We start from the raw sequence: 25755 nt of genomic DNA on the forward strand, positions 1-25755 counted from the left end.
ACACTGTAGGTGCTGACTCATTACCTAGTACACTGCAGGTGCTGACTCTTTACCTAGTACACTGTAGGTGCTGTGTGATGACTCATTACCTAGTATACTGTAGGTGCTGTGTGATGACTCTTTACCTAGTACACTGTAGGTGCTATGTGATGACTCTTTACCTAGTACACTGTAGGTGCTGTGTGATGACTCTTTACCTAGTACACTGTAGGTGCTGTGTGATGACTCATTACCTAGTACACTGTAGGTTCTGTGTAATACACTGTATTGTTTAGAAGACCATGACTTAAAAAGAGAAGCCTCTATGTTCAGCAGAGATGCAGCATTTTATTGCCAAATATTTTTGAGATTTGGTTGACTGAATCCAGGGACATGAAACCTACAGGTAAAGTGCCAACTGTACTGGGTCCTCACTGATCTTTGTGTGTGTTTTCATGGCCCCTGGTAGTTTTCACATCAAATAGATGCATGATGTTGTGATAATCAACGACAGGATCTTTCCAGTTTCAGAACTTCCTTCTCTGCAGGGCTGACTCAGCCCTGCAAGTTCACACTGCCCCTCCTGCTGGGCTCTATAGCCTGGGAGTGTCCTGGTGGTCATTACAGGCTCCCTTCATCTCTTCCATCTCCTGGGATCAGAAGGATGTAGTGTCATGTATTTTTACCTAGTATGTTTGGTCTTTAGGACAGTAGAATAAGCCCATCCCTGTGACACTTAGCTATGCCCTGAGCTGAGCCAGCAGTGAGCACAGGGTCGGAGGATTAAAGGCAGTCATAAGTGATGGCCTTGCTCACTTCCTTCAGTTGTGTGGGAGGTAGGGCACATTGATAGGGTATTCTGAAGCCTTCCTAACTCCCTCACATTTTATGCCAATCAAAACATCCATCTGCTGCTAGACAGAGCAAATGTGTAAGAAAACTGATCTTAGAATCCAGGTGTAACCACTCACTAGATCACACTTACAGCTTCATGTTAAAATTGGTCAGCATCAAACATTTTGGAATTCAGCATCCAGAATGTACTTATAACCATTGGCCATGGCAAATAACTCAGGATACGTTTCTTGATGATCCACCTTTGTTCTACTTTGCTTTCTTACCGTACTGGGAATTAATCTGGGGCCTGAGCCTGACAGAGGAGTCCCCTGCCAAGCCTCTACATACTCAACAAACACTTTGTGTGGTTTGGTTTTCTGTTCTGTTTTGTTTGAAACAGAGTCTCTTCTAGCCCACTCTGGCTGCAGAGCCAGGAATGGCCCTGAATTTATGACACTGCGGCCTCCACCTTCCACGTGCTGGGTTACAAGCCTGTGCTCTGTTTTATGATGTGCTAGGGAGGATCCCGTGCCTTCAGCCTGCCAAGCAAGCAGGCTGCCAGCTGAGCTCAGCTCCAGCCCTCCCACTGTTGGACACTGTTATTTCTAAGCAGATACTAATTGAACTGACTTATGAACTATTACTTGTCATGGTTTCTTTACTCTTAAAAACATTAAATAAATTCACACAGTAAAATGGCTGTCCCATTTCATCATTATCAGAAGTAAGATTGTGTCACACATTTAGTTGTACAATAGCTATAAAATACTATGAATTGTTAGAACAGTTGTTAAAAGAATTGCAACTACATTCCCTTTATTTAGTATCCTATAAAGATTGTAAATTTTTATTTCCCTGATATTTTCAACCACTATGATAGAGCATGTAAGTAGGGCATCTGGAGTGATGGTTAAGAGCCCTCATTGCTCTTACAGAGGACCCAGAGTCAACACCCAACACCAGGAGCCTCACAAACCGTCTGTGACTACAGATCTAGGAGAACCAGTGCCCTCCTCTGGCCTCCACAGGCGAGGGCACACTGTGTGCAGTACACACACCCAGGTACCTCTTTATACACATAAAATGAATCTTATTTTAAATACTAGAACACACAGAATAAATACTTCTAATCTGAAAATCCAAACTGAATTTTTGAGCACAAACATAATACCACAATGGAAATGTTTACAGTTGACCTAGACCCACTGAAAAATGTTCTGTGCATTTAGTGGGGAAAATTTGTTTTGACTTATCTCCAGGTTATGTGTTTAAGGAACAAATTAAAGATGAGTTCTGTGTTTAAACCTGAATCCCACCCCCAAAATAACTCATATATGTGTGTGTGTGTGTATGTATGTATGTATGTATATACACATATACATACACACACATATATACGAATACAAACAATTCTGGTAGGCATTTCAGATAAGAGACATTCATCCATATTTGAACAGATTGTAAAAATGAAAAGCTATTCAAATGTAAGAATTTTAAGTATGGGTTTTTTTTTTTTAAATGTTTTATTTATTTATTTACTATATGTAAGTACACTGTAGCTATCTTCAGATGCTCTAGAAGAGGGCGTCAGATCTTGTTACAGATGGTTGTGAGCCACCACGTGGTTGCTGGGATTTGAACTCAGGACCTTCAGAAGAGCAGTCGGGTGCTCTTACCCACTGAGCCATCTCACCAGCCCCCTAAGTATGGGTTTTTAAATGCCATGTTCAGGCATCTATTTGGTGGGAAATGGCATTGTTTGAAGGCAGTTCTGGTTGTGGAGTGGTAGAGAACAAGGCTCTGCCTTGCTCCCCTGGAGAGTTACTGAGTGAATGTTGTAGGCCCCTGGGTTGGGGAATGAAAGCCTAGAATGTCCCCACCATAAGGTGTACTTGAGGTGAGCATTCCAGAGAAGCACCATGCAAGAGCTGAGATTAGGGACAGCAGTGAGAACTGTGTTGCCTTACAGCTGAGAGGCAAAGGTTTAACCGCCTTTGGCAGGGTTTTGCAATCAGTTCAGTTAGGTGGCCGATGTGCACTTTTCCAGAGGACCTGCTCTGCGCAAGTATCTGAGTGTCTATAGAGGGCTGGCTAAGTTCACCAAGTTTGCCCAAGATTTGTCTCACATATGTGCGAGACCGCATGCAGGGCTGGGGAAGTAGCTCTTTGGAAAGTGCCTGCCACCTATCCTTGGCCATCTATGAAAAAGCCCAGCACAGCAGCATGCATTTGTGATGCCCATGCAGGAAAGGTAGGTAGATCCTGGAGCTCACAGACCAGCCAGTATACCTAGGTCATTGAGCCCCAGGTGACACCTGCTGGCACACAACAAACAGATCCATTCAATTTGTCAATTTCTCTGTGGGTTCCCTGTAGAAGATGGCCTTGGTGAGGAAGGTTCTGCTGTGCTGCTGCAGCTCTCCGCAGAGCCTTTATCCGGTCTGCGCTTTCTCTGAGGCCACCTAGCCAGGTGACTAGCTGTGTCTGTGTTTATGGCATCGTTCGTTCTATCCATACAGTTTCTCATTGATGTTGCTGCCCTTGGATTTTTATTTTGGCTTTTGTGTCTTGTGGCCCACCTTTCCTGGTCGGTCTGGGCCCCTGCTTTACAAGTATACAACATACAAACAAATGGTGGCTTGACAGACTTCTCAGAAATGTGTCTCTTCACAGTCTTAGAATCCGGTACCCCAGTGCTGTCTGTGGGAGGAAGTGTTTGGAGATAGCCATCATTTGGCCCTTGGCCTCCCAGATAGACATAATGCTCACTAAGACTGTGGGAACCGGAAGTGAGGGAGCAGTGGGTCAGAACAAACCCAAGAGCTGAAAAATGAATACTCTCCCAGTGTCTCTGGAATGAGAATCGTTCTATTTGACACCGCCCCTTTACATCACAGCTAAGTAAGTGTTCGTGAGCCCATTGGTGATGGCTAATAGAGGTACAGGGAAGCTGGACAAGTGTTCGTGAGCCCACCCACTGGTGATGGCTGATACAGGTACAGGGAAGCTGGGCTATAAGAGTCTTCTTTTTAAATTGTTTTTCAGGCTGCTTTGGCTTATATTTAAAACAGAGAATAAGACCCTTTGAGAAAGATTCCCAGGGCTGACATAGTGAAAGTGAGAGTGTCAGTTCTTTCTAGTATTACAGTTGGTCCCCATCGTGGCACAGGAGGAGCTTTGTGGATCAGACACAAACACATGCGCACTTGTGAGCCCGCTCCTACTGTCTCCAGGAAAGACATTTGGGACATAATGAGCAATGGCACGTGCCAGAATGCTTTGCAGATGTTCTCTGTGACCTGTAGAGCAGCCTGGTGTGAAGAGAGGTTTGCCCTTTTCAGAGACGGCACATTGAGGCCCTGGCAGAATGCCCATTCCTGTCTTGACTCTAGATGAGAAAAGGTCACAGTGTCATGCTGCCCTCCCACATGCGACCCATTCCTGCTATGTGTCTGTATCTCCATTATGCTCTGAATATATGCATCCATTTACAAGATTCTGACAGGCTGGCAGACTGCGCAGTACCGCAGGCTTCCAGCCCTTCATCCAGCTGTGGTTTCATTGCTCCAGTAGTCACATGAGTGCCATCACTTTCCTCACCCATGTCCTTCTACAAATTTGGCTCCTGAAAAGTTTTTATATTTAAACATGGCACCCAATTAGAAACCCAAGTAAAGTTTGGGGTATCACACTGTATGCTCGCCTCTGTCCCTCCCCACACTGAGCACTAGCTCTCATCAACCTTTCCTGCGGGGGCAGTGTATTGTGATGCACTAACAAAGTGTCTGGGAGCTCTGGGTGTCAGGTTTCCTTACACAGGAACTCCTGGGATGACAATGATAGAAGCTGTTGCCTTTCTTCATGGTCCATGACATCACAGTTCTGCTCCTAAATACTCCTGGGGTGGGTTGCATAGCTCGCATCATCTTTGGTTGTAGAATCACACCTAGCTTGGAGCTCTAATCTGAGGGCTTCCTCGAATCTCCTCTTCCTGGGATAACCTGGGAAGAGCTTACCCTCTCACTCTCTCTGAGCCCAGGAACAGATGCTTGTTTTCTCATCGATGCCTGTAGCCGCTTCCAGTGTTTTGGTGCTTCCTGTGTGGTATGTCCATGCCTGCGGGGCAGTGTTCAGCATCACTTAAGATCTTCCTCTGGATCCCCAACCTCCTCTACAGATGCTGACCCTCCTAGGTATCCACATATCCTACTCTGCTTCTGAGATGGCACCTGCCTGAGCCTGCAGCTTATGCCTGTCGGAGAGCAAAGAGCCATCTTCTATTTTCTTTAAGGCCTCTTAGCTCTTCTCTATCTGAGGAGGCAGGCAGATCAGACAGAGGACTCAATTCTATTCTAACTTGAATCTCCCAATACATTCACAGCCTGGGAAGGGACAGGAAGCCCAGGGAGTCACTGATGATGACAGGGTCAGTTCTGCCACTGTAGGGCTTCCCTGGAAGGCACTGATGGTCCACCCAGATTGCGCACCACTGCGCTCATCCCATCTCCTTGCCTCATCCTTGAGCTTCGAAAGTGTTCCCTCAGGAAGCCCTCTGCCCTGATCCCCTGTCTACTGAGAAATGTCCTATGCACCTGCTTCTCTCCTTGGCTTCCCATTGTTTGGGAGGCCCCACAGGGCCCTGTGCACATCCCAGAGGGCTCCCGTCCCCAGAGGCCAGGAATTAACACTCATATTCTATGTGGGCACTCAGGCTTGGCACCTAGGCCTTCCTTGCTCCCGAGGCATACATTGTTTCTGGATCTCTGGCCATCTTTTTCTCCCTTGCACTCCTCCTCTGCTGTCTCTGCCTTCATGTCGTTCTTCATAGAAGCTGCACGGCAGCTCCTAACTTTGATACTGGTGACATCACAAGAAATGCCCGGATTGCAAGCTAAGTAGTGGTGACAGTAAAGAAGAACGACTCTTTACTATAATCCCAACTCTGAGAAGGCTGTTCTTGCAGAGGGCATGGGTTCAGTTCCCAGCACCCACCTAATGGCTCGAAGCGATCGTAACCTCTACTCTAGGGCATCTAGCAGTCTCTTCATGCTTCCACGGACACCAGTCATACATGCAGTGCACAGTCATGCAGGCAAACTATTCAGACACAGAAAATGAAAATAAATCTTTAAGAAGGAGGAGGAGGAAGACGAGGAGGAGGAGGAAACCCAGGGAAATACCAGGTGCTCGTTTGTCTGCTAGGCTCAACTGCAAGGCTCAGCAGTGTCCCGAGAGGTTGTCCTGGAGCTGCCCTTCGCATTTACGTCTGATATTTGGGTTTGTGCTTTTGACAGTGTGGGACAAGGACTTTTTGATTACCTACTGGAACTGGCATTTGGTGGGTTTATAGTTATCATAAGATAATATGTAAACTTAATGTAAAAAACAATGAAATCAAACAAACAAAAAAACCCTAATTAATACCTTAGAAGCTTTGATGTTTCCATCACTGGCCAATCAAAGCGTTTTTGTGCAGATCTAGTCAGACCAAGGGCTCTGCACAACCAACCCCTGGGTACACAGCCAGACTCTGCGCTGTCAAGTCTCCCTGTGTTCACAAGCAGTCCTATTTCTGAAGTGATCTCTGGCTGCCTGAGCAGTTGCTCGCTTGCCTGCCTCGTGCTTCCGTGGTTGTTAGGAGGCCAACACTGAGCTGTTTCTCAGTCTTGCTTCTTTAGTCCTCTGTGGCCTTTATCATCTTGCCTTCTTCTCACTTTTTCCTTCCCCACTCACTAGATGTAACAGTCTCATAAGTCAGTGCTAACCTCTAAGCATCTACTGGGGTCAGCTGTCGTTGACAGTTTCAGTTGAGAGTCAGAGTGCCTGTAGCAGTCAGTTGGATGGTCCCCTGCAGGAAAAGTCTGTTTCAAGCTACAGGTTTGATCCTGTCTCTTTTGGGAGACCAACACAGCTTTTGAATTTTAAGAAAAGTAGAAAAACAGCAACAACAACCAACTCAGAGTGGGAAGCACCTGTCACTAGGATTACTCAGTGTGTTTCTGGGATTGTTCTTGGTAATACTTGAGAGTCCTGGTTGTGATCGTGGAATATATGGGTTTTAGTTTGCAGTTAACATGTTCCGAACCTTGCCACCTTCCTCCAATCCCACGGGAGCAGAATTCGACCCAGAAGAGGATGAACCAACGTTAGAAGCAGCCTGGCCTCATCTTCAGGTACTGGACTTGGCACCAGCTCAGATAGGATGGTGTGTGCTGTGTGGGTGGTGGCCCAGGGCCGCTAGCTGATAGCCAAGGGGCTTCTGATCTTCTAAAGGAGTCTCTGGTCTGAAAAGTTTTAGTAGAGGAGAGAGGGGGAAAGTGGGAGCAGTAAGAAAAGATTGATTAAATAAGTTTGTGAGTGATTGATAAGCGATTTTATGGACCCATTACACAAGCCAGAGAAGTAGACTGATTTATGTGCCCTTAATGATGATAGCAATTTTACTGATGGCACTGAGTTCAGGCTCTGTCCTAGTTAAGGTCTCTTTGAAACACCATGACCCAAAGCAAGTTGGGGAGGAAAGGGCTTATTTGGCTTATACTTCCATATCACTGTTCATTATCAAAGGAAGTCAGGACCAGAACTCACAACAGAGCAGGAACCTGGTGTCAGGAGCTGATGCAGAGGCCATGGAGGGCGCGGCTTACTAGCTTGCTTCCATGATTTAGTCAGCCTGCTTTCTCATCGAACCAAGACCTCCAGCCCAGAGGTGGCCCCACCGCAATGGGCTTGCTCTACAGGCTTGCTCACAGCATTCTCAATCAAGGCTCTCCTCTTAGGTGACTGTAGCAGATGTCAAGTTGGTATAACCTGCCCAGCACAGCTGTAGAGCATTTCCCAGCGTGCTCCTGGCTTTCAGCGCCTGGGTCCTAGGCTCCTTGCTGATACCTGAACAATGCAAGGCCACTGTTCTGAGGCCCGCAGAAGCAGAGTGTTTATGCGGTCTTTGGTGAGGGTAGGAGCCAGATGTCCCACCCTCAAGGCCTCTGGCTTCTACACAACCTGTGATAGACCGCCTGTGCTATCTAGCCCAGTGTGCTGTTTCTTTACAAAGGGAACCACAGTGGTTGTGGCTCAGTGGCTGTGCTTTTGTGTTCCTCTCCCAGGCAACCCTAAAGTTCTTGTCCACTTAGAACTCCATGATTCATGTAGATGGCAGACTGCAGGCTCCACCCTCAAGCCTGGTCATGGTCCCAGGAGTAGCAGCTAAGCCATGAAAAGCACTGTGTGCCATTTAAGAACTAGTCTGTGGTTCTCACTAAATAAAAGAATTCCAACTGCAGTTATAATTATGCTAAGCCACGCAATTCAGCGTTAATTTTGAATGCATGTGTGGTTTTTCTTAAATCCAGTGTTTTCAGCAGATAAAGAATGAATTAAGAGGTGTTCATGAGCCTGATGAAGTGCCATGTAACTTGACTCACTGTTGTTTTTTTTTCTTCCTAGCTTGTTTATGAATTTTTCTTAAGATTTTTAGAGTCTCCAGATTTCCAGCCCAATATAGCAAAGAAATATATTGATCAGAAGTTTGTATTGCAGGTAAGTTCCCAGCCAGGCGTTCCTCGGCAGCCTTAAGGTCAGCATGGCCACTGTCACTAAGTGCCGTTTCATTTTTCTTGAAGCTTCTAGAGCTGTTTGACAGCGAGGATCCTCGGGAGAGAGATTTTCTAAAAACCACCCTGCACAGAATCTATGGGAAGTTCTTAGGCCTGCGCGCTTACATCAGGAAACAGATCAATAATATATTTTATAGGTAAGTCCCCCTTGTGGTTCTCATCCACCCTTGCTGCTGTCACATCAAAGATGCGGAGGGAAACTGAGCCATATGCTCATGACCCCACCACGCCACCGCTCATGCTACACACACACCTGTGTCTTACTGCATTCCCTACCCTTGCTGGGTTCCTACAGAGTTGTCCAGTTGCTCACAATATAGATGCTTCTGTCCCATGCACCTGCTTGCTACCTTGTTATTCCTGCTCAGTTCCAGGGAAGACAGGAAGGAGGAGGAGGAGGAGGCAAGGAAGTGGGCAGCCTTTGCCTTCGAGGATCTGGGAAGTAGATGAACAGTTTCAGGGCCAGCCAAACACAGGAGGAGAGCCTGGCAGCTGGCAGACAAGACAGCTTTCCTATCTGTGCCCAGACTTGGGCCTTCAGGATCCAAGAGTGACCACAGACCTGCCCCCACAACCCCCAGCTCAGAAAGGTCAAATACGTTGATGGCTGTGACCCCAGATGTCTTACCTCTACCTGCCCCTCCCCTACCCCACCCCCATCCCTGTCTCATCTCTAACCAGGCCTCATGACTCTTAATAAAGTTCTAATATCCCAGGTGAGCATGCAGGTCTACACCTATAATTCCACGGCTCCGGAGGCCGAGGCAGAAACATTGCCACTGCTTCATCTTCGTAGAGGCCCTAGTGAGCCAGGGCTCCATTCACATGGTCCGTGTCACTGCTGCTATCTGGTTAACATGCGCAGCCATCCTAGGTTATGTCTGTGCTTTCAGGGTCTGGCCTCTCCCGGACTGTGTAGCCGTGCGTTACCCCAGGCTGCACTGCTGCCCTCAGATCTCCTTCCTCAAGAAGTCCGCATGAACTGGCATGGTTCCTGCTCCTGGGGGCAGCCTCGGTGACACCAGCTCTGTATGCACCCACCGTGATACAGAGTGGTGCTGGTGGGAGAGTCTGTGTAGCTCTTTCATAGGAAGGTCTCCTTATGTCACTCCTGGCTAGCCTGTCACTCACTGGACTAGGATGGCTTCAAACTCAAGAGTTCCTGCTTCTGCTAGGACTAAGGGTGTGAGTCACCCTGCCCAGCCTAGGCTGTGTACCTGACTAAGTGGGCAGATTACGCTATAATTGTTGGCTTCGAGGAGCCTAAAAGTAACCAATGTTGGCAGTGATGGAAGTGTGATATAAAGTAAATAAGCCTCACAGCCTAGCTGTGAGCCAGACCTGAGCCCTCGGCCCTCACGGCAGCATACTGGCCTGCCGGATCCTGCTTCAGTCCCCAGCAGTGACTGAAAGTGGCCCAGAAAGGGGAGCTGAGAGTGAGGCTGGCACCTGTGTGGCCCTCTGGCCTTGGGTTTACCAGGATCTTTTGCCTGATGGCACATGGCAATCTTGGGGCCCTCATTGTGTGGCTTCCCTTTGAGCCTTTCCAGGTTCCCTATAATACATGATGTTTCTCTGATGGAGCCCAGCCCAGCCCTGGCTTGCTGACGAGTCGGAGAATGATGTCCGCTCCTGGTTTTCACTTCTTGGTGCTGTGCTTCCTCACAAGGTCATCACTGATGTCATTGTCTACACACAATGGGTACAACTTAGATTCCAGTCTCTTAGCCCCCAAATCCAGGCCTTGCCTGTAGAGTTGTTTCTCCAGGACTAGCGGTTTTGATCAGGCAGCAGAACCACAGATGTGGTGAAGCTCGTGCACTGTTGGTGGGTGAGGATGGGCCTCCTACCTCCGAGATCTTCCCTTGAGTGCTGACCACTCGGCTGCTTATTCAGAATAAGTCCGCATGATTCACTTCTCGCAAAGGGGCTGGTGCTGCCGCACGGTATTTCTGGGCTTCCTCCCTTAGGTCATCTTTTCTATAATTATCTTGATATACACACTCAAAAGCAAACATATTACAAAGACTCTCTAACTGACCTTGGTCTTTTTATTGTTGTTTCGTATAAAAAGTATTAGAAAGCTCAAGACCTCAGATCATAGAAATGCAGCACTGTGTGTGTTCAATATCCCCGACCCAGAAATCCACACATTCAAAAATCTGAATATTTTGAGCACTAACATGATACCACAGTGGAAAATTCCACACTTGCCTTACGTGATGGGTCATACATAGTTAAAATCAGGAATGGCCAGGGACTCCTGCCTACAGACCCAGCTGTTCAGGAGGGTTAGGCAGAAGGATCATTTGAGCCTAATAGTTATCAGCTTGGACAGCATAAAGAAACCTGTCTCTATTTTTTTTTTTTTTTTTTTTTTTTTTTTTTTTTTTTTTTTTTTTTTTTTTTTTTTTTTTTTTTTTTTTTTTTTTTTTTTTTTTTTGCTTAAAAATTTTTTTAGTCATACTTAACCTTCCAGCTCTGTGTAAAGAGTAATTGACTAGAATAATTGAATTTTTGGTTTCAGCATTCTGGGTAAGGGATTCTCGACCTGTGCCTGTATCTGTAAGGAAATGCAGTTTGAGCAGTTTGGGTCCACTTTCTGAAGCATTAAGCTGAGGTTCCTATCTGTCAATTCTCATTGACTCAGTCTGCTAGTGTGAGCCAACAGTGACCCCGTGCTGCCTTTCTAAGGCAATAAACAGCAGGCTACTATGCTCGCCAGGCCAGAGAGCGCTCAGGCCTTCCCTTGCTGCCCCACCCAGTGCCAAAGCTTAAATCAGCACCTGTTACTCCTCTCAGTTCTGACCTTGACCTGCGCTCTGCAGAACTGGTGTCATCTAGTCTAGGGCAGGAAAGTCCTGAGTGGCTTCTCAGTGCTGTGCATCTCCCTCTGTCCACATGGCCTCTCTGGTCTTCTGGTCTTACTTGGAGCCTTGTAAGTTTTTGGTTTTTGTGTTTTGTTTTTTAAGATTTATTTATTTTTATACATAAGTACACTGTAGCTGTCTTCAGACACCACAGAAGAGGGCATGATCTGAGATCTCATTACGGGTGATTGTGAGTCACCATGTGGTTGCTGGGACTTGAACTCTGNACCTTCAGAAGAGCAGTCAGTGCTCCTACCCTCTGAGCCATCTCACCAGCCGTGGTTTTTTTCTTAATAGCCTTACTAACCTTGAACAGACACTAATTCTCCTGCCTCCAACTTCCCATTGTTGTAATTGGAGGCATGGGCTGCCCCTTTGGGCTTCAGTGCTACTTCTGTGAGCACTAACTGTCTCCAGGAGGGAATCAGGACAAGCTGCCAGTCTCCTCAAGACTGACTGGAAATGAGTACCTCTTCCGTCCTAGGCAAGGCACAGGCCAGTTCGGCTCCACAGGAAGGAAGGTGGATCCCACCCATGATAGGTGCGGGACACATCATATGGGAGACTGCTCTGAGCAGCGGTTCTAGCCTGGGTTCAGATCAGTTTGGTTTGGGCTGTAAGGAAGGATCTTGCTTTAAATGGTCAGCGTGGCTTCCCAGACGGTCTTCTCTGTGGAGGCAGAACTAGTCCCCTTTGTTCTTTCTTACATAGTCAATTAAAAGTGCTTAGAACTAAGACACCTACATAAATGGTATTAATGTGGAAGCCTCGTGCCTTCCAGCGACCAACATCCTCCCGACATTCTCCCGTAATACCCAGGAAGGAGGAGAAGTGTGGCCTGGCACTCCTGTGGGCTGTGTGCAAGGTGCTGCACCAGCTACAGAGTTAGCTGTCTTTTACATATTTGAGGTGAACTCTGTGAGGAGGAGGAGACAGTCGGGTTGGGTTTTACAGTAAGTCACTTCCCTACACTACCCTGTGCAGACTGGCTGACCACCAGCTCTGTGCTCAGGGGACAGGAAGAGAGCAACAGGAAGCAGGTGGGACACACGTTCTTTTGGGGGGGGCGGGAGGGGTTCCCTGTGTAGCCCTGACTGTCCTGGAACTCCCTTTGTACACTAGGCTGGCCTCAAATTCAGAGATCCCTCTGCCTCTGCAGTGATGGGATCAAAGGCATGTGCCACCCACCCCCCCACCCACCCCCGCCCACAACCGTGGAACACCACAACCATGCCTCTGGCAATCCCCATCCCCTCCCAGCCATTCCTTCAGACTACTGCCTAGTGCTACTAGAGGCTTCTGGGTGAGGCTGCCAGCAAGCAGCCTTGGAACCTCCCACATGCTGTCTGGCCTACCAGCCTATCTCACCTGGATTCACAGACTCTCCTCCCCTCCTCCCTTCCTTCACCCCACCCCCACCCCCACTGCATGCCTCACCTTGATAAGTCTGTCAGAGGCCTCCTGGGGCTTAGTGTGAGTAGGATCCATCTGAGATACAGAGATGTCTCAACCTTCTCAGACTTCTTCAGGTCTGGATACCTAACCTCTTCTGGTCGTTAGCGGATTTGTCTCAGGATACTGGGATTTGGGCCAGAAACCAGTAAGCAGCTTCTGTGGGAGGTGCTCCCTCTGATGGGCAAGGGCCTCTTCCACCATCGCGTGTCCTAACTGTGCTGCTCTGTACTGTGGACCACCAGCCGTCAAGCAGCTGGGTTCAGTCTCCATGGACTCCTGGCGGTGGGCATTCTCCTGTTCCCTGTTCTTGTTCCCAGTTCGCTTACCAAACATGTTTAAATAGCACACAGATGCCAGACTTGGTCTTAGCACCAGGAACACATCCACAGGAAGTCCTTGTCCCTGTCTGGAGGGAGACAAGCTGACACAGAGAGTGGGGTGCATGCTTCAAGAGCTCCCTAGATACCTGTGTCCTGTGTGATGGGCAGAGACTGCACAGAGGCCCAGAGGAGATGTGGGCTGCATGGGAAGCCGGTGCTGAGGAAGTAGGCTCAGAACTGGCAGGGAGAGACAGTGTGGCATTCAGAGAGAAGCTTCTAGCCATGGGGGAGGGAGGGGAGGAGGCGGTAGGTATCAGAGGCTCTAAAACCGAGTAAGATATCACCTTATGTTGACGTGGGCAGGTGAATAGGATCGAAGGCTGGACAGATGTAAACATGACCAGTGCAGACTGGCGTTGTCTGAATCTGCTGGTTGAAACACAGGTGTTGGCTTCCTGGATACCTGAAATTTTTCAGAATAAAATATTGAAGAAATCTGAGCTGCACAGATTTTCTCCCTTCAGGGTATTCCGCCGCCAGGATTTGAGGATTTCATGGACTCGGAAAGCAGCTGAGCAGCTAGCTGTCCCTCCTAAGTGCCGGGGCTGCTGACCCCAGCTCCTCCCCCAGCTGTCCCTCCAGCTCTGACCCCATGGTGCTTTGTGTGTTGCAGGTTTATCTATGAGACAGAACACCACAATGGCATAGCGGAGTTACTGGAGATCCTGGGAAGGTAAGTTGCTGCCCTGGCAGTGAGCAGCTGAAGCTAGAGTTTGACTTGGCTCATCTATTCTGACCCCTGCCCCGGAGCAGAGCCATGTCAGCCAGGTCCTGAAAGAATGGAAACAGAGTTGGATGTAAGGAGAAGGAAGGTTGGTGAACTTGCACCAAATAACAACGCTCTTCCATTTTTGTGGCTCCACAGGCAGAGCCCTCTCACACACCTCAGTTCTTGACCACAGAAACTATGGAATTTCAATTTATTTTTTCTCAAGTAGTGTTAAAAGTAGTTAGAGAAGAAGGTTGATATTACAAGCATATTTGAAGAATATGTATTTGAGGGATTGAGTAAATGCTAATATTTCAAATTGGCTCATTTTGTTGGCCTTTCATATGTATCGTATAATTCAGTTTTTATCATTTTAATCAGTAAAGTTTTTAACTTATTATCATAAATTTAAAAACAAAAAACAAAAATCCTGTAAATATAATATAAGATTCCCTGACTCACTGTTTCCGAAAGATTTCCTTGGAGCTAAGAGGTAGGTCACCTGGACAATGCTCGCTCCGGTGCCTCTAGGGCATCCATGTGCACTTGCAGCTGAGTGTTCTGAGTTGCCCTGAAGTGAAGTTATCCCGTGTATACAGAATGTGGTAGCTTCCTCCAGCCTCTGAACCTGTAGTCTGGGTCCCTCCCCCACCGCAGGAGCACGCGTGCGCGCACAGAGAGAGAGAGAGAGAGAGAGAGAGAGAGAGAGAGAGAGAGAGAGAGAGAGAGAGAGAGGCTGTTTAGTCTGGTCCCTCCCAAGTTGATGCTTTATATGTGATTTGAAAAGTGCTGGACCTAGGATGGCTCTGTCCCTCGCAGCATGGGTTCCTTAGTATGGCTAAGGGCTTCCCTTCATAGTTCCGTGAGCTTGGGCAAGTCCCTTCTGTTCAACAGAGGAAAGCTTGGGTCCCTGCTGCAGTTGCCCTCTGCCGTGTGTCAGGAGTGGTGTGAGCCGTGTTAAGTGTGACTCTTACCACACTGTCTCTTCAGTCCTGCCTCCAGCACTGGGCTCACCCAGGATCCCACACAGATGTGCACACCACGCTTGGTCCTGGAGGACCAGGTCACCACTGCTCTGACGTTCTCTAGCTCGGAGAAACATGTTTGCTTTGCCTAATCATGAAGCCATGTGGAGAAGCCAGCTCACGTTCAGTGTGGAGGTCCTTCCACAGTGTGCCTTTCCTACAGAATGAACATCACCCAGCCTGCACACTGGGAGGGGACAGAGCTCTGGTTCATGCTAGGATAATGATCTGGAATTGTGCCCAAGAATGTTGAAACCTTAAAGGAAAGTGCTGGGTGGGAGGACCTGGAACTGGGTCCCCCCTCCCCGAGCTGTTTAATCTACTGCAGCCTTAGGGGTGTTAGTCTGCCTCCAGAAGCTCCTGCAGCCCAGCTTCCCCTGGGCTGCGACTTGTGGCCCATAGCAAAAAAAGACAAAAATGGCCGTGCTCCCGGGCTGGAGGGCCATTTGTGGTTATTCCTATCGATATCCTCTCTATTCTGAAGTAAATATTTTGCCCATTGGCTTTTCATGCTGAGAAAAAAAGCTCAAAGAAATCTGACTCCTGATTATGATCTGAAATGTGTAAATACTCAAGCTGAACTCTCTCTTCACAGTATAATCAATGGATTTGCCTTACCACTAAAGGAGGAGCACAAGATTTTCCTGTTGAAGGTGTTGCTGCCCTTGCACAAAGTGAAATCCTTGAGTGTCTACCATCCCCAGGTAAGGCCCGCTGAGTACAGCTGCCCACTGCTGCAATGCCATTTCTGAGAGTGCCTCCGTTCCCATAGCACTGTACCACATCGAAAACGGGCTTCTGGCAGTATGTCAGAGTCCAGGGACAGAGGGTGCTTGTAAGAAAATTGGAAGATGGTGGAAGATGGCTTAGTTGTATAATCGCTTGCCATCAAGTGTGAGGACCAGGGTTGAGACCCCAGAACTCATTTAAATGGCAGAGAGATGTGGCAGCCCACTTGTGCTCCCAACCTCAGAAGGTAGAGGCAGGATCCCAGGAGCAAGCTGGCTAGCCATCTAGCAGTGTAGCTAGCTCCTGGTTCAGGTGAGAAACATTACCTCAGTGGTACAGGCTGGAAAGCATCAAGGAAACCCCAATGTCAGCTTCTCACCTCCACAGGTATTCATACATGTGGACATTTATGGCTACATACATTTATGCATACAAAAAAGAAAATTCAGGGGAATTGTACAGAAACTTGGGGAGTCAGCTTTTTTTTTTTTCCCAAGACATGGTTTCTCTGTATAGCCCTGGCTGTCCTGGAACTCACTCTGTAGACCAGGCTGGCCTCGAACTCAGAAATCTGCCTGCCTGTGCCTCCCAAGTGCTGGGATTAAAGGCATGTGCCACCACTGCCTGGCTGGGGAGTCAGCTTTTAAAGGAGGCTTCTAACAGTGTGATCTAAACCTACTGCCTTAGAGACAAAAGCTGGATGGCCACAGCCAATGGCGTGCTCTGACACCTTGTAGAGCCAACTGCAGGGCTCAGGCTGTAATGACACTGCCACCTTAGTCAGTTGCTGCCTCTGACTCATTTCTGTCTGCTTGCATTGGATCTGCTCTTCCAGAGACAGAACTTAGCTATGCTGGAGCTCAAGGAGGTGGCCACCCTTGGTTGCGGCCCACAATCCTTAGCACAGCTGGACACAGACTAGGGAGCCACTATGCATTAAGAACACATGGACAGGGAGCTGGAGAGTTGGCTCAGCACTGACTGCACATCCAGAGGACCCAGGTTCATTTCCCAGCACCCACAAGGCAGCTCTCAACTGTCTGTAACTTCTGCTTCGTCTGTAACTCCTGCTCCGGTGTCTCCTTTTCTGGTTGCTGTAGATCTGCATGGACACGGTGCACAGAGTTACCCACACACGTAAACAAAATATTAACAAAATACTTTAATTCCCCTCCCCCAACACACACACAGCACATGGGGGGAGAGCTGGAGACATGGCTTAGCAGTTATGAGCACTGACCGCTTTTCCTAAGGACCCAGGGTCAGTTCCCAACACCCAAATAGCAGCTCACAACTGTCTGCAACTCCAGGATCTGACACCCTCACACAGACTTACATGCAGGCAAAACACCAGTGCACATAAAGTAGAGATAAATCAATTATTTTTTAAGAAAGCACATGGAAGGGCTATAGACATCGTAGGACAGACAGTACTTGCTTGTCACATGCAAGGTCTCAGGTTCCATCCCCGACAAAGATTTGTATTGAGACGTAGAGCTCATAACTGTAATCCCAGCACTCAGGAGTCTGAGTCAGAAAATCATGAATTTGAGGCCAGTTTGTGCTGTATGTAATGTAACAGGACCTCATCTAAAAATTTAACAAGAGTCCATTCTGCAGAGGTCCTTGGGAGTGGGTGGTGCGGAATACATGACAAGCAAGCGTGTTCTCTCATTAATCCAATGCACTGTCCTCCTGTTCGCACATTTTCTGTCTGGCATCGCCAGGTAACAGGTCTGCTTGTCTTGTATCATATTCATTTTGTGTAGTAATAATTCATAAAGGAGCTTGGCGTAGGAGACTTCTAATCTCAGCGCCCTGAGACTGAGGCAGGAGGCTGGCAGGAATTTTGGGCTGCATATAAATATTATCTCAAAGGACAAATAAAGATAGTGCAGAGATTTCTGGTAGGACTCTGCACTAAAACTTTCCAGATATTACATTACTTGTCCATTCTTATCTTCTAAAGACAGACAGACAGACAGATATTGCATTACTTGTCCATTCTCAGACACACAGACAGACACACACACACATACAAAACTATAAAATCTATCACAAACAGATAGGGAAGAATTATCCAGTGAGCATCCGTTCAAAAGGTATTTCCCTGAAACTGTCGCTCAGACCCATGGCGCGTGTGTGGAGCGTCTCATCCACAGCAGGCAGTTTCCTGGAGGAAGGTGGCTGAGGGTCATTCTAGAAGGGTGTTTCCATGCTGGTGACGTCTGACCCTCTCTCCCCTCCCTTTCAGCTGGCGTACTGTGTTGTGCAGTTTTTAGAGAAGGACAGCACCCTCACGGAACCAGTAAGTGCTCAATTTACACCGTGACTGTGACCATTGCTGTGTTTATCCTGAGCAGCCGCCAGGCTGTGCATTTCACCACATTGCCTCACAGTCAGCCCTGTCACCTTCAGTGGCAACACTGAAGGAAGCTCGTCCCACTCCTGGGTTGGAGGCTCAGCTGTGGTGGTCTGGTGACAAGTTCCTTCACTGTAGTGAAGGTTATGTATAACAAGCTTGCCACCTTGTCTCATACTGCCCCGCAGTCCTTGGAACATGACCCCTGAGCAGCTGTGTCCACCAGCCTGGGCCCTGTTGAGCCCTCCACATTGGACATCAAGTGTCCTGACTCAGGCACAGAGTTTCAGCAAGAATACAAATCTCTTGCACTCTAGAGGAGGGTGGAGATGCTCTAGAAGATTAATCTAAGTTAGAGTTGTTTTACAATCAGTGAACAGCAAATGGAGGCTAGACTACTGCCTTTGGTTTAGATTTCTAATTGTGTGTGTGTGTGTGTGTGTGTGTGTGTGTGTGTGTGTGTTTTATTTTTATTAAATTTTTAAAAATTAATTCCTGGTACCTCCAAAAAAAAAATCAGTCAATAAATGTAGGCATGGTTGGCAAAGTCGTTCCTGACTAATGTGAGGCAGTGTGTAAGCATCTGGATTCACTTTTGTTTTGTTTTTCAAGACAGGGTTTCTCTGAATAGCCCTGGCTGTCTTGGAACTCACTCTGTAGACCAGGCTGGCCTTGCTGGGATTAAAGGTGTGCGCAACCACTCCCGGCTCTGAATTCACTTTTGTTTGTTTGTTTGTTTGTTTTTCAAGACAGGGTTTCTCTGTATAGACCTGGCTATCCTGGAACTCACTCTGTAGACCAGGCTGGCCTTGAACTCAGAAATTCGCCTGCCTCTGCTGGGATTAAAGGCGTGCACCACCACGTCCAGCCTGAATTCACTTTTAAAAGAACCTAGGCTGCAGTCCGTAGCCCATGCAGCTCATCCGTTTCTGGCGTTACAGTTCAAGCCAGACCCAGTGGCTCAGGAGGCTGAGGTGGACAGGTCACTGTGAGTGTGGGGTCAGCCTGGGCTATGCAGCAAGACCCTATTCGGAAGAGGAAGAGTTGGCTAGAGCGACAACAGTGATAAAGAGCCCTTGTTGCCCTCTAGAGGTTCCTGACACCCAGGTGGTGACTCAGAGCGGACTGTCACTCCAGCTCCAGGGCATCAGACACCCTTTCCCGATTCTGCAGGTGTTCACATTCACGAGTGCACTGGCATGGTCACTCAGGTTTCTCCCCCACACCTCACAAAGAAAAGAAATCCCACCCGCTCCCACCTCCCCTTTTACATTCAGAAGTCAAAGGAAAGAGAGGCATGGGGGGAAGCTACACTGAGGTTTCTCTCTTGGTTTTTCCTTGTGTGTGTTTTTCCTATGCTGATGACTGAAGAACTCACCACGCTCGTGTTAATCCACGTTTGCTCGCCTCAGGCAGGATCCTCCCACTCAAAGCATCTCTGCCATCTGGGCCCTGTCCCAGCCTGACCCCTGACCCCGGGCCTGCTTATCCAGGTTGACTCTCTTTCCTCATCTGTCTGAGCAGAGCATGAACTCAGGTGACAGTTGTAAAGGTTTCGGTCCCACTGATGCAGTGGAATGACAGATATGCTCGGTGAGGGGCAAGCTTAATTGCGGGAGACAATAAACCTTAAACACGGGATGCCAGCCACGGGCAGGGCCGCACACAAACAAGCCAGAAGTGCCACACACCCAGTGTGGTGTGTCCACCTCGAGCTATTGTTTGTTAGTTCCTGTGGACAGATGACATCTGCTGACAGATGATAATATGATGTCACTGTCCACTTGCAGAAAGCAGAGCTGATTTTTAATATACTCAAAGCATTTGGACTCTCACCTGGAACATTTCTTCATTTGAAATTTACATTTTATAAAAATGTAAAGGCCATTGTGTCTGACTTAGAAGTAAACAGTTCGCTTTGCATTTTGGTTGGTTGGTTGGTGGGTGGTTGGGTTGGTTGGTTGGTTTGTTTAGTTTGGTTTTTGAGACAGGGTTTCTCTGTGTAGACCTTGCTGTCCTGGAACTCTCTCTGTAGACCAGGCTGATCTCAAACTCAGAGATTTCCAGTCTCTGCCTCCCAAGTGCTGGGACTAAAGGTATGCGCCACTGCTGCCCAGCCCTGAAGACTTAAGATGGAGGTGTGAACTGGAAAGGAGTATGTGCTGCTCACAGGAACCTCACATGTCACCCCAGGGCCATGTGGAATTGCTTTAAATACAAGTTGTGGCAGTTACTGCAATCAAATTCCCACCAATAAACGACTTATAGGGAAGACTGAGTCCAGCTCAAGGTTTGAGAGGGCAGCAGAGCTGACAGCTGCAGGACCTCATAGCTTAGGCGCTTCGAATTCAGACAGAGCAGGAGAGAGGGACAAGGGACTCCAGCTGTCTTTCTCCTTTCTTAATCATTGCTTCATCCAGGACTCCACCTCCTGGGCTGATGCCACCAACACAGGGCAGGCCTTCCCTTCAGTTAATCCTCTCAGCAAAGGCTCAGAGGATGAACCCTTGGGTGTGTCTCATTAATGCCTTAGGCGACTCTTAATCCAATCAAGCTGACAGTGGAAATTGCCCATCACAGTGTTCCGGCTTAAAAGTCTGCCCTCTGTAAAGAGCATTTGCTGACCCTGTAATTGATATTTTTCACAGACTCCAAAGTTTCCTAGGCACACTAGACATAGATACTGTTTTCTTTGTTGCCAGGCTAGAGGCTCATGGGAGATTTTACACAACTGTGTCTCCTTTCATCCGCCTGTCTCCTCTGCTAATGGGATGACCCACGTGTCTTGGCAGTCACAGCTTTGCCCCTAGATCCAACAGGACAGGCTCCCCAGGACTCAAGGCAGGGTTACTGACATGTCTCCCCTCTCCCCGTTCAGGGAGCATGTGCTGAGCCTGGAGCCTGGTGCTGCTCTTGTCTTGTGTTAGCACAGGCAGGCATGCACACCTTTGGCAGAGTCCTGCCCTTCTCACACGCAGACTGGAAAACTGGGTGCTGCTCACAGTAGCTCAAAGATCAGAAAGAGTCCAATGTGAACCTGGTTCAGAAACTGGCTTTTCCATCTAAGCAGTCCATATTGGCAGTCCTGTGCAGCTCCTGCATGACTTTAAATACTCACTGACAGCTGGAGGGCCAGTGCGGGTCGAGAGTAATTCCTGTCTTCCCTATTAGCCATGGTTCTGATTCAAAGTAGATACTCAAGAAATGCCTGGTCGACTTAATAGTAGGAGGGAAGTCAGTAAGAAGTACACTTTAGAGATATGTTCTTTTAAGACTTTAAAGAGTTTGTTTGTGAAAGTCTTAGCACCCTCCCTAGCCTAGCACCCCACATGTAGACTAGACAGGCCTCAAACTCAGAGGTCTGCCTAACTCTTCCTCCTTAGGCCTAGGATCAGAGACATACAGCACCATGCCCAGCCCAAGATAGTTGTAGATTTTCGTTAGATTCTAAAAGTAGGAGAACTTGTAAAGTGAAATTTGGAGTTTTATAATAGATAGGTAATAGGAAAAATGTCCCAGAGCATCAAAGCAGAATGATTGTATATGAATATTTCTCAGATACCCAGCCTGCCTTTGTAATAACTGACTTGCTGAGTGAGGAGTTTCTGAGCTGGAAGTGACAAGTGAGTGACAAGCAGCTCTAAAGGGCAGCACACACTGGAACTCCTCAGCAGTGTTGGTCCCAAAATGGGAGCAGGAATGCTAGCTCTACACCCTGTCACCACTGTCATCTGTGGTGGAGAGGGAGGCGCTGCCAGCAGCCTGGGACTATATGCACGCATGCACGCACGCACGCGCCCACGCACAGAGTCCATTAGTGATGCTGTGGAAAGGCGGTTCAGGATGAGTCAGAGTGACACGAAGACAGTGAGCTTCTCAGACTGCAAGAAATGGACATTTATGCTTTATAGTTAATTGCAGGTGTTGAGAGAGAAACGTCAGCCCACAACTAGGGTTGCTTTAAGAGAAATAGCACCTATAGGCTCATGTGTTTGAATGCTTGGCTCATAGGGAGTGGCACTGTTAGGAGGTGTGGCCTTATTGGAGGAAATGTCACTGTGGGCTTTGAAGTGTCAGATACTCAGGCTAATAAACCTCTCCTGCTGCTGCCTTGGATCAAGCCATAGAACTCTAAGCTCCTTCTCCAGCACCATGTCTGCATGTGCTGCCGTGCTTCTTGCCCCTGAAACTGTAATTCCACCCCAACTAAATGTTCTCTTTTATAGGAGATGCAGTGGTCATGGTATCTCTTCATAGCAATAAACCCTAAGACACCAACCAAGGCAAGGGTTCCAACTTCCTGGGAGAGAATTGCATTTGCCTCTCTATACAGTACACACACACACACACACACACACACACACACACACACACACACGTGCGAGAGAGAGAGAGAGAGAGAGAGAGAGAGAGAGAGAGAGAGAGAGAGAGAGATTCTGTCCTAATTACATTGTTCAAAGGATATAACTTACAACAGTTTTAAAGATTTTAAAAGTTTCGGTGGGGGAGGTGGCACATATTTTAATCCCAGCACTCAGGAAGCCAACAGAGGCAGGCAGATTTCTTGATTTTGAAACCAGCCAGCCAGCCTACATAGTGAGTTCCAGGACAGCAAAGGTTACACAGAGAAACCCTGTCTCAAGAAACCAAATATTTTGTATATTTTTTTTCTTTATCTTGAATTTCTTCCTGTGGGTCTTCAAGGTAGCTCAGTGGATAAAGGTTTCGATGCTAAGACTGACAACATGGGTTCAGTTCCTGGGGTCCACGTGGTGAAAGGAGACACCCCAGTCTCTGCAGGCTGTCTTCTGTTGGCCACACATATAAGCACACAGGAAATAAGTAAGTGTGATGGAAAAGAAAAAAAAGAAAAAGATTTACAAATTTACAAATGAAATCCTGAGGTAGGCTTTATGAAGTTCATTGTTTAGGCTGGGGTATTAAAGAAGGGTGTTGATACCACAAATCTCCACACTCCAAATGGGCATAGTCTGTTGTTAGCTTCCGTGTTTGAAGTCTTTAGGCAAAGGAGTGGACTCTATAGACGGCCTTGGCTTTGTAAGTTCTGTTAAGGTTTCTTAAATCCTCAACCAATGGGAAACTCAAGCTAAATCCCAAAATGAGGGTTTCTTTTCTCCTGTCTCTTTCACGTTTCATCTTTCCATCTTGCCTCACAGACGGGGCCTACACTGTTTCAGAGAAACAAGTGGTTCCTGTGCACATGTGTGTGTGCACAGGTATGTGAGCAGGTATGTGTGCACAGGTATGTGAGCAGGCAGGTGTGTGAGCAAATGTATGTTCACAGGTGTGTGTGCATGGTGTGTGAGAGCAGGGGTGTATGCACAGGTGTGTGTGGGCAGGTGTGTGTGTGCACAGGTGTGTGTGACCGCAGGGGTGGGTGGGCACAGCTGTGCACACACATGTGCCCTTATGAAGATAGGCCTGCCGGTGCTCATTGCACTTTTTAGAAATTGATGGCTAAACTCTAAAACAGTGGTTAATCTTTGTTGAACCAAGTCCAGTATCTTCTGCAGGTGTAGTTTAGTAAGATATTTTGAAAGTATAGAGGAGCATCTTTTTAAGTTGCCCCACAGGCACTCTTTGTAGCTTTCTGACTTAGGCAAAGATAGTAACATGCAGTAGCCACAGACTAGGAAAGCACTGTGGCTTTATAATCTGACTCCCTGGGCCTCAAACAAAGTAGCATTGCTCCCAGTAGAAGCTTGGGCTGCCATGTGCTCCCTCCTGACCAAGCCCTCTCCTGTACTCATCTCTGGGAATCACACAGAAAAAGCATTGTGATTCCCGCTCAGGTCCAACACCTTCAGTGCATGCGGGTTTACATCTGCGAGATTGACAACATGCTTTTATGTGTTTTAACAACGTTGTAAACTCCGTGTGTGACAAGCAGTTAACTTGAGAGGTGCAATGTGTATACATCTGAGGGTTGCTAGCAGTGTTAACACTGGCTGCTTCCACTCCAGAGCAGTCTCCACTGGTCTTCAGTCAGAGGGGATGGACCACATTAAAGTATATAAAACTAGACTGGTTTGTTTTTGGGTTTTTTTGGTTTTCCAAGACAGGGTTTCTCTGTGTAGCCCTGGCTGTCCTGGAACTCGCTCTGTAGACCAGGCTAGCCTCGAACTCAGAAATCTGCCTGCCTGTGCCTCCCAAGTGCTGGGATTAAAGGCATGTGCCACCACGCCCAGCAAAACTAGACTGTTATGAGAGAAAAGGCGTGGGGCTGATTCTGACCATTGTCATCTCATGTGTCTCATGCTTGGCAGTGGGGATGTCCTCTTCCTCCAGGACAGCAGTTCTCAGCCTTCCTGCTGCTGTAGCTGTTTTGCATAGTTCCTGTGTTTGTGGTGACCCCAAACCTTAATCTTTTTCATTGCTACTTCATAATTGTAACTTTGTTACTGTTATGAATTGTAATGTAAATACCTGATATGCAGGGTATCTGTAGGGGTCATGAGCCACAGGCTGAGAACTGGTGCCCTAGAGTGTCTCGGCGTCGTGAGATCACTTTGTTTGCTGTTACTGTTTTGTAGGTGGTAATGGCACTTCTCAAATACTGGCCAAAGACTCACAGTCCAAAAGAAGTAATGTTCTTAAATGAATTAGAAGAAATTTTAGATGTAATTGAACCATCAGAATTTGTGAAGATCATGGAGCCTCTTTTCCGACAGTTAGCCAAATGTGTTTCCAGCCCTCACTTCCAGGTATGTGGGTTTGGGTGCTGGGGGTGGGGACCAGGTGCTCTTGTCGAAATGACTTTCTCAGCATGAAGCTGTTTATGCTCTGGTTCTGCTGTGACCAACTGGTGGAATTCAAATTTTTTTAATTTAACGTATACTTCAGAATTAGATGCTAAAATTTTAACCAGATGGAGTGACTCATTCCTGTGATTCTAGTACTTAGGACACTAAGGCAGGAGGATTGCTACAAATTGAGACCAGCCTGGGCTATAGAGAGATTCTGTACCCAAAAATAAAGTATAATCTTAGTTCTGGGTAGTTTTCCTTCTGGCCCCTATTCTGATAACTGAAACCACTCCTCTCTGCCACTGTGATTGACAGCACTGTCTCTGCCAAGCTCTGCATTCAGGCGATGTGCTGTCAGGTTCATAGGACCCTAATTTCTCATAATTGACTTATCCGAATCCATGAATACCTCAACAATACAGACCTTTAACTCTGAAAATCTCTCTCTTCATAAGGTGCTTCCTTTCTGACATAAATGTGTATCTCTTTACATCTTTAAAAAGTTAGTATTTCTCCCTGGCAGTGCCTTAATTCCAGCACTCAGAAGGCAGAGTCAGGCAGATCTCTGAGCTTGAGGACAGCCAGGGGTACACAGAGAAACCCTATCTCGAAAGGAAGGAAGGAAAGGAAGAAAGGAAAGAAGGGAAAGGAAAGAAAAAAGAAAAAATAGTATTTCTGAAGGTTTGTTTTATCTTGTTTTGTTTTTAACTACTAAAATCCATTTTGGGAAGCTAGTGTCCCTTACCCACTTTCTACTCTTGAGTTCTCCGAGCTGCCTTGGCTGTGTCTCCTTCCAGGGACACCTTCTGCTGTGTCCAGCTGATGTGATGATCAGCAGAACCTTGTGACCCTGGAAGCGATGACTGCTTAGCCACTATGAAACTATCTGAGCGGGCTGGTGAGATGATTCAGTGGGTAAGAGCACCCGACTGCTCTTCCGAAGGTCTGGAGTTCAAATCCCAGCAACCACATGGTGGCTCATAACCATCTGTAACAAGATCTGACGCCCTCTTCTGGAGTGTCTGA

At 47.5% G+C, this 25755-nt stretch overlaps 1 protein-coding gene across 9 annotated transcripts in view; it reads left to right on the forward strand.

Moving 5' to 3' along the window:
* Ppp2r5c (protein phosphatase 2 regulatory subunit B'gamma) overlaps window positions 1–25755 on the forward strand; it is a 142891-nt gene that overhangs the window by 93281 nt on the left and 23855 nt on the right. For all 9 annotated transcript variants that reach the window (XM_029541157.1, XM_029541156.1, XM_029541155.1 and 6 more), the window contains 7 exons: window positions 6879–6989; window positions 8263–8355; window positions 8439–8569; window positions 13751–13810; window positions 15467–15575; window positions 17855–17908; window positions 24517–24687. In XM_029541157.1, coding sequence (XP_029397017.1) covers window positions 6879–6989; window positions 8263–8355; window positions 8439–8569; window positions 13751–13810; window positions 15467–15575; window positions 17855–17908; window positions 24517–24687 — 729 coding nt within the window. The remainder of the gene's footprint in view (window positions 1–6878; window positions 6990–8262; window positions 8356–8438; window positions 8570–13750; window positions 13811–15466; window positions 15576–17854; window positions 17909–24516; window positions 24688–25755) is intronic.

The sequence above is a fragment of the Mus pahari genome, chromosome 7, assembly GCF_900095145.1.
Source record: "Mus pahari chromosome 7, PAHARI_EIJ_v1.1, whole genome shotgun sequence".
Taxonomy (NCBI): domain Eukaryota; kingdom Metazoa; phylum Chordata; class Mammalia; order Rodentia; family Muridae; genus Mus; species Mus pahari.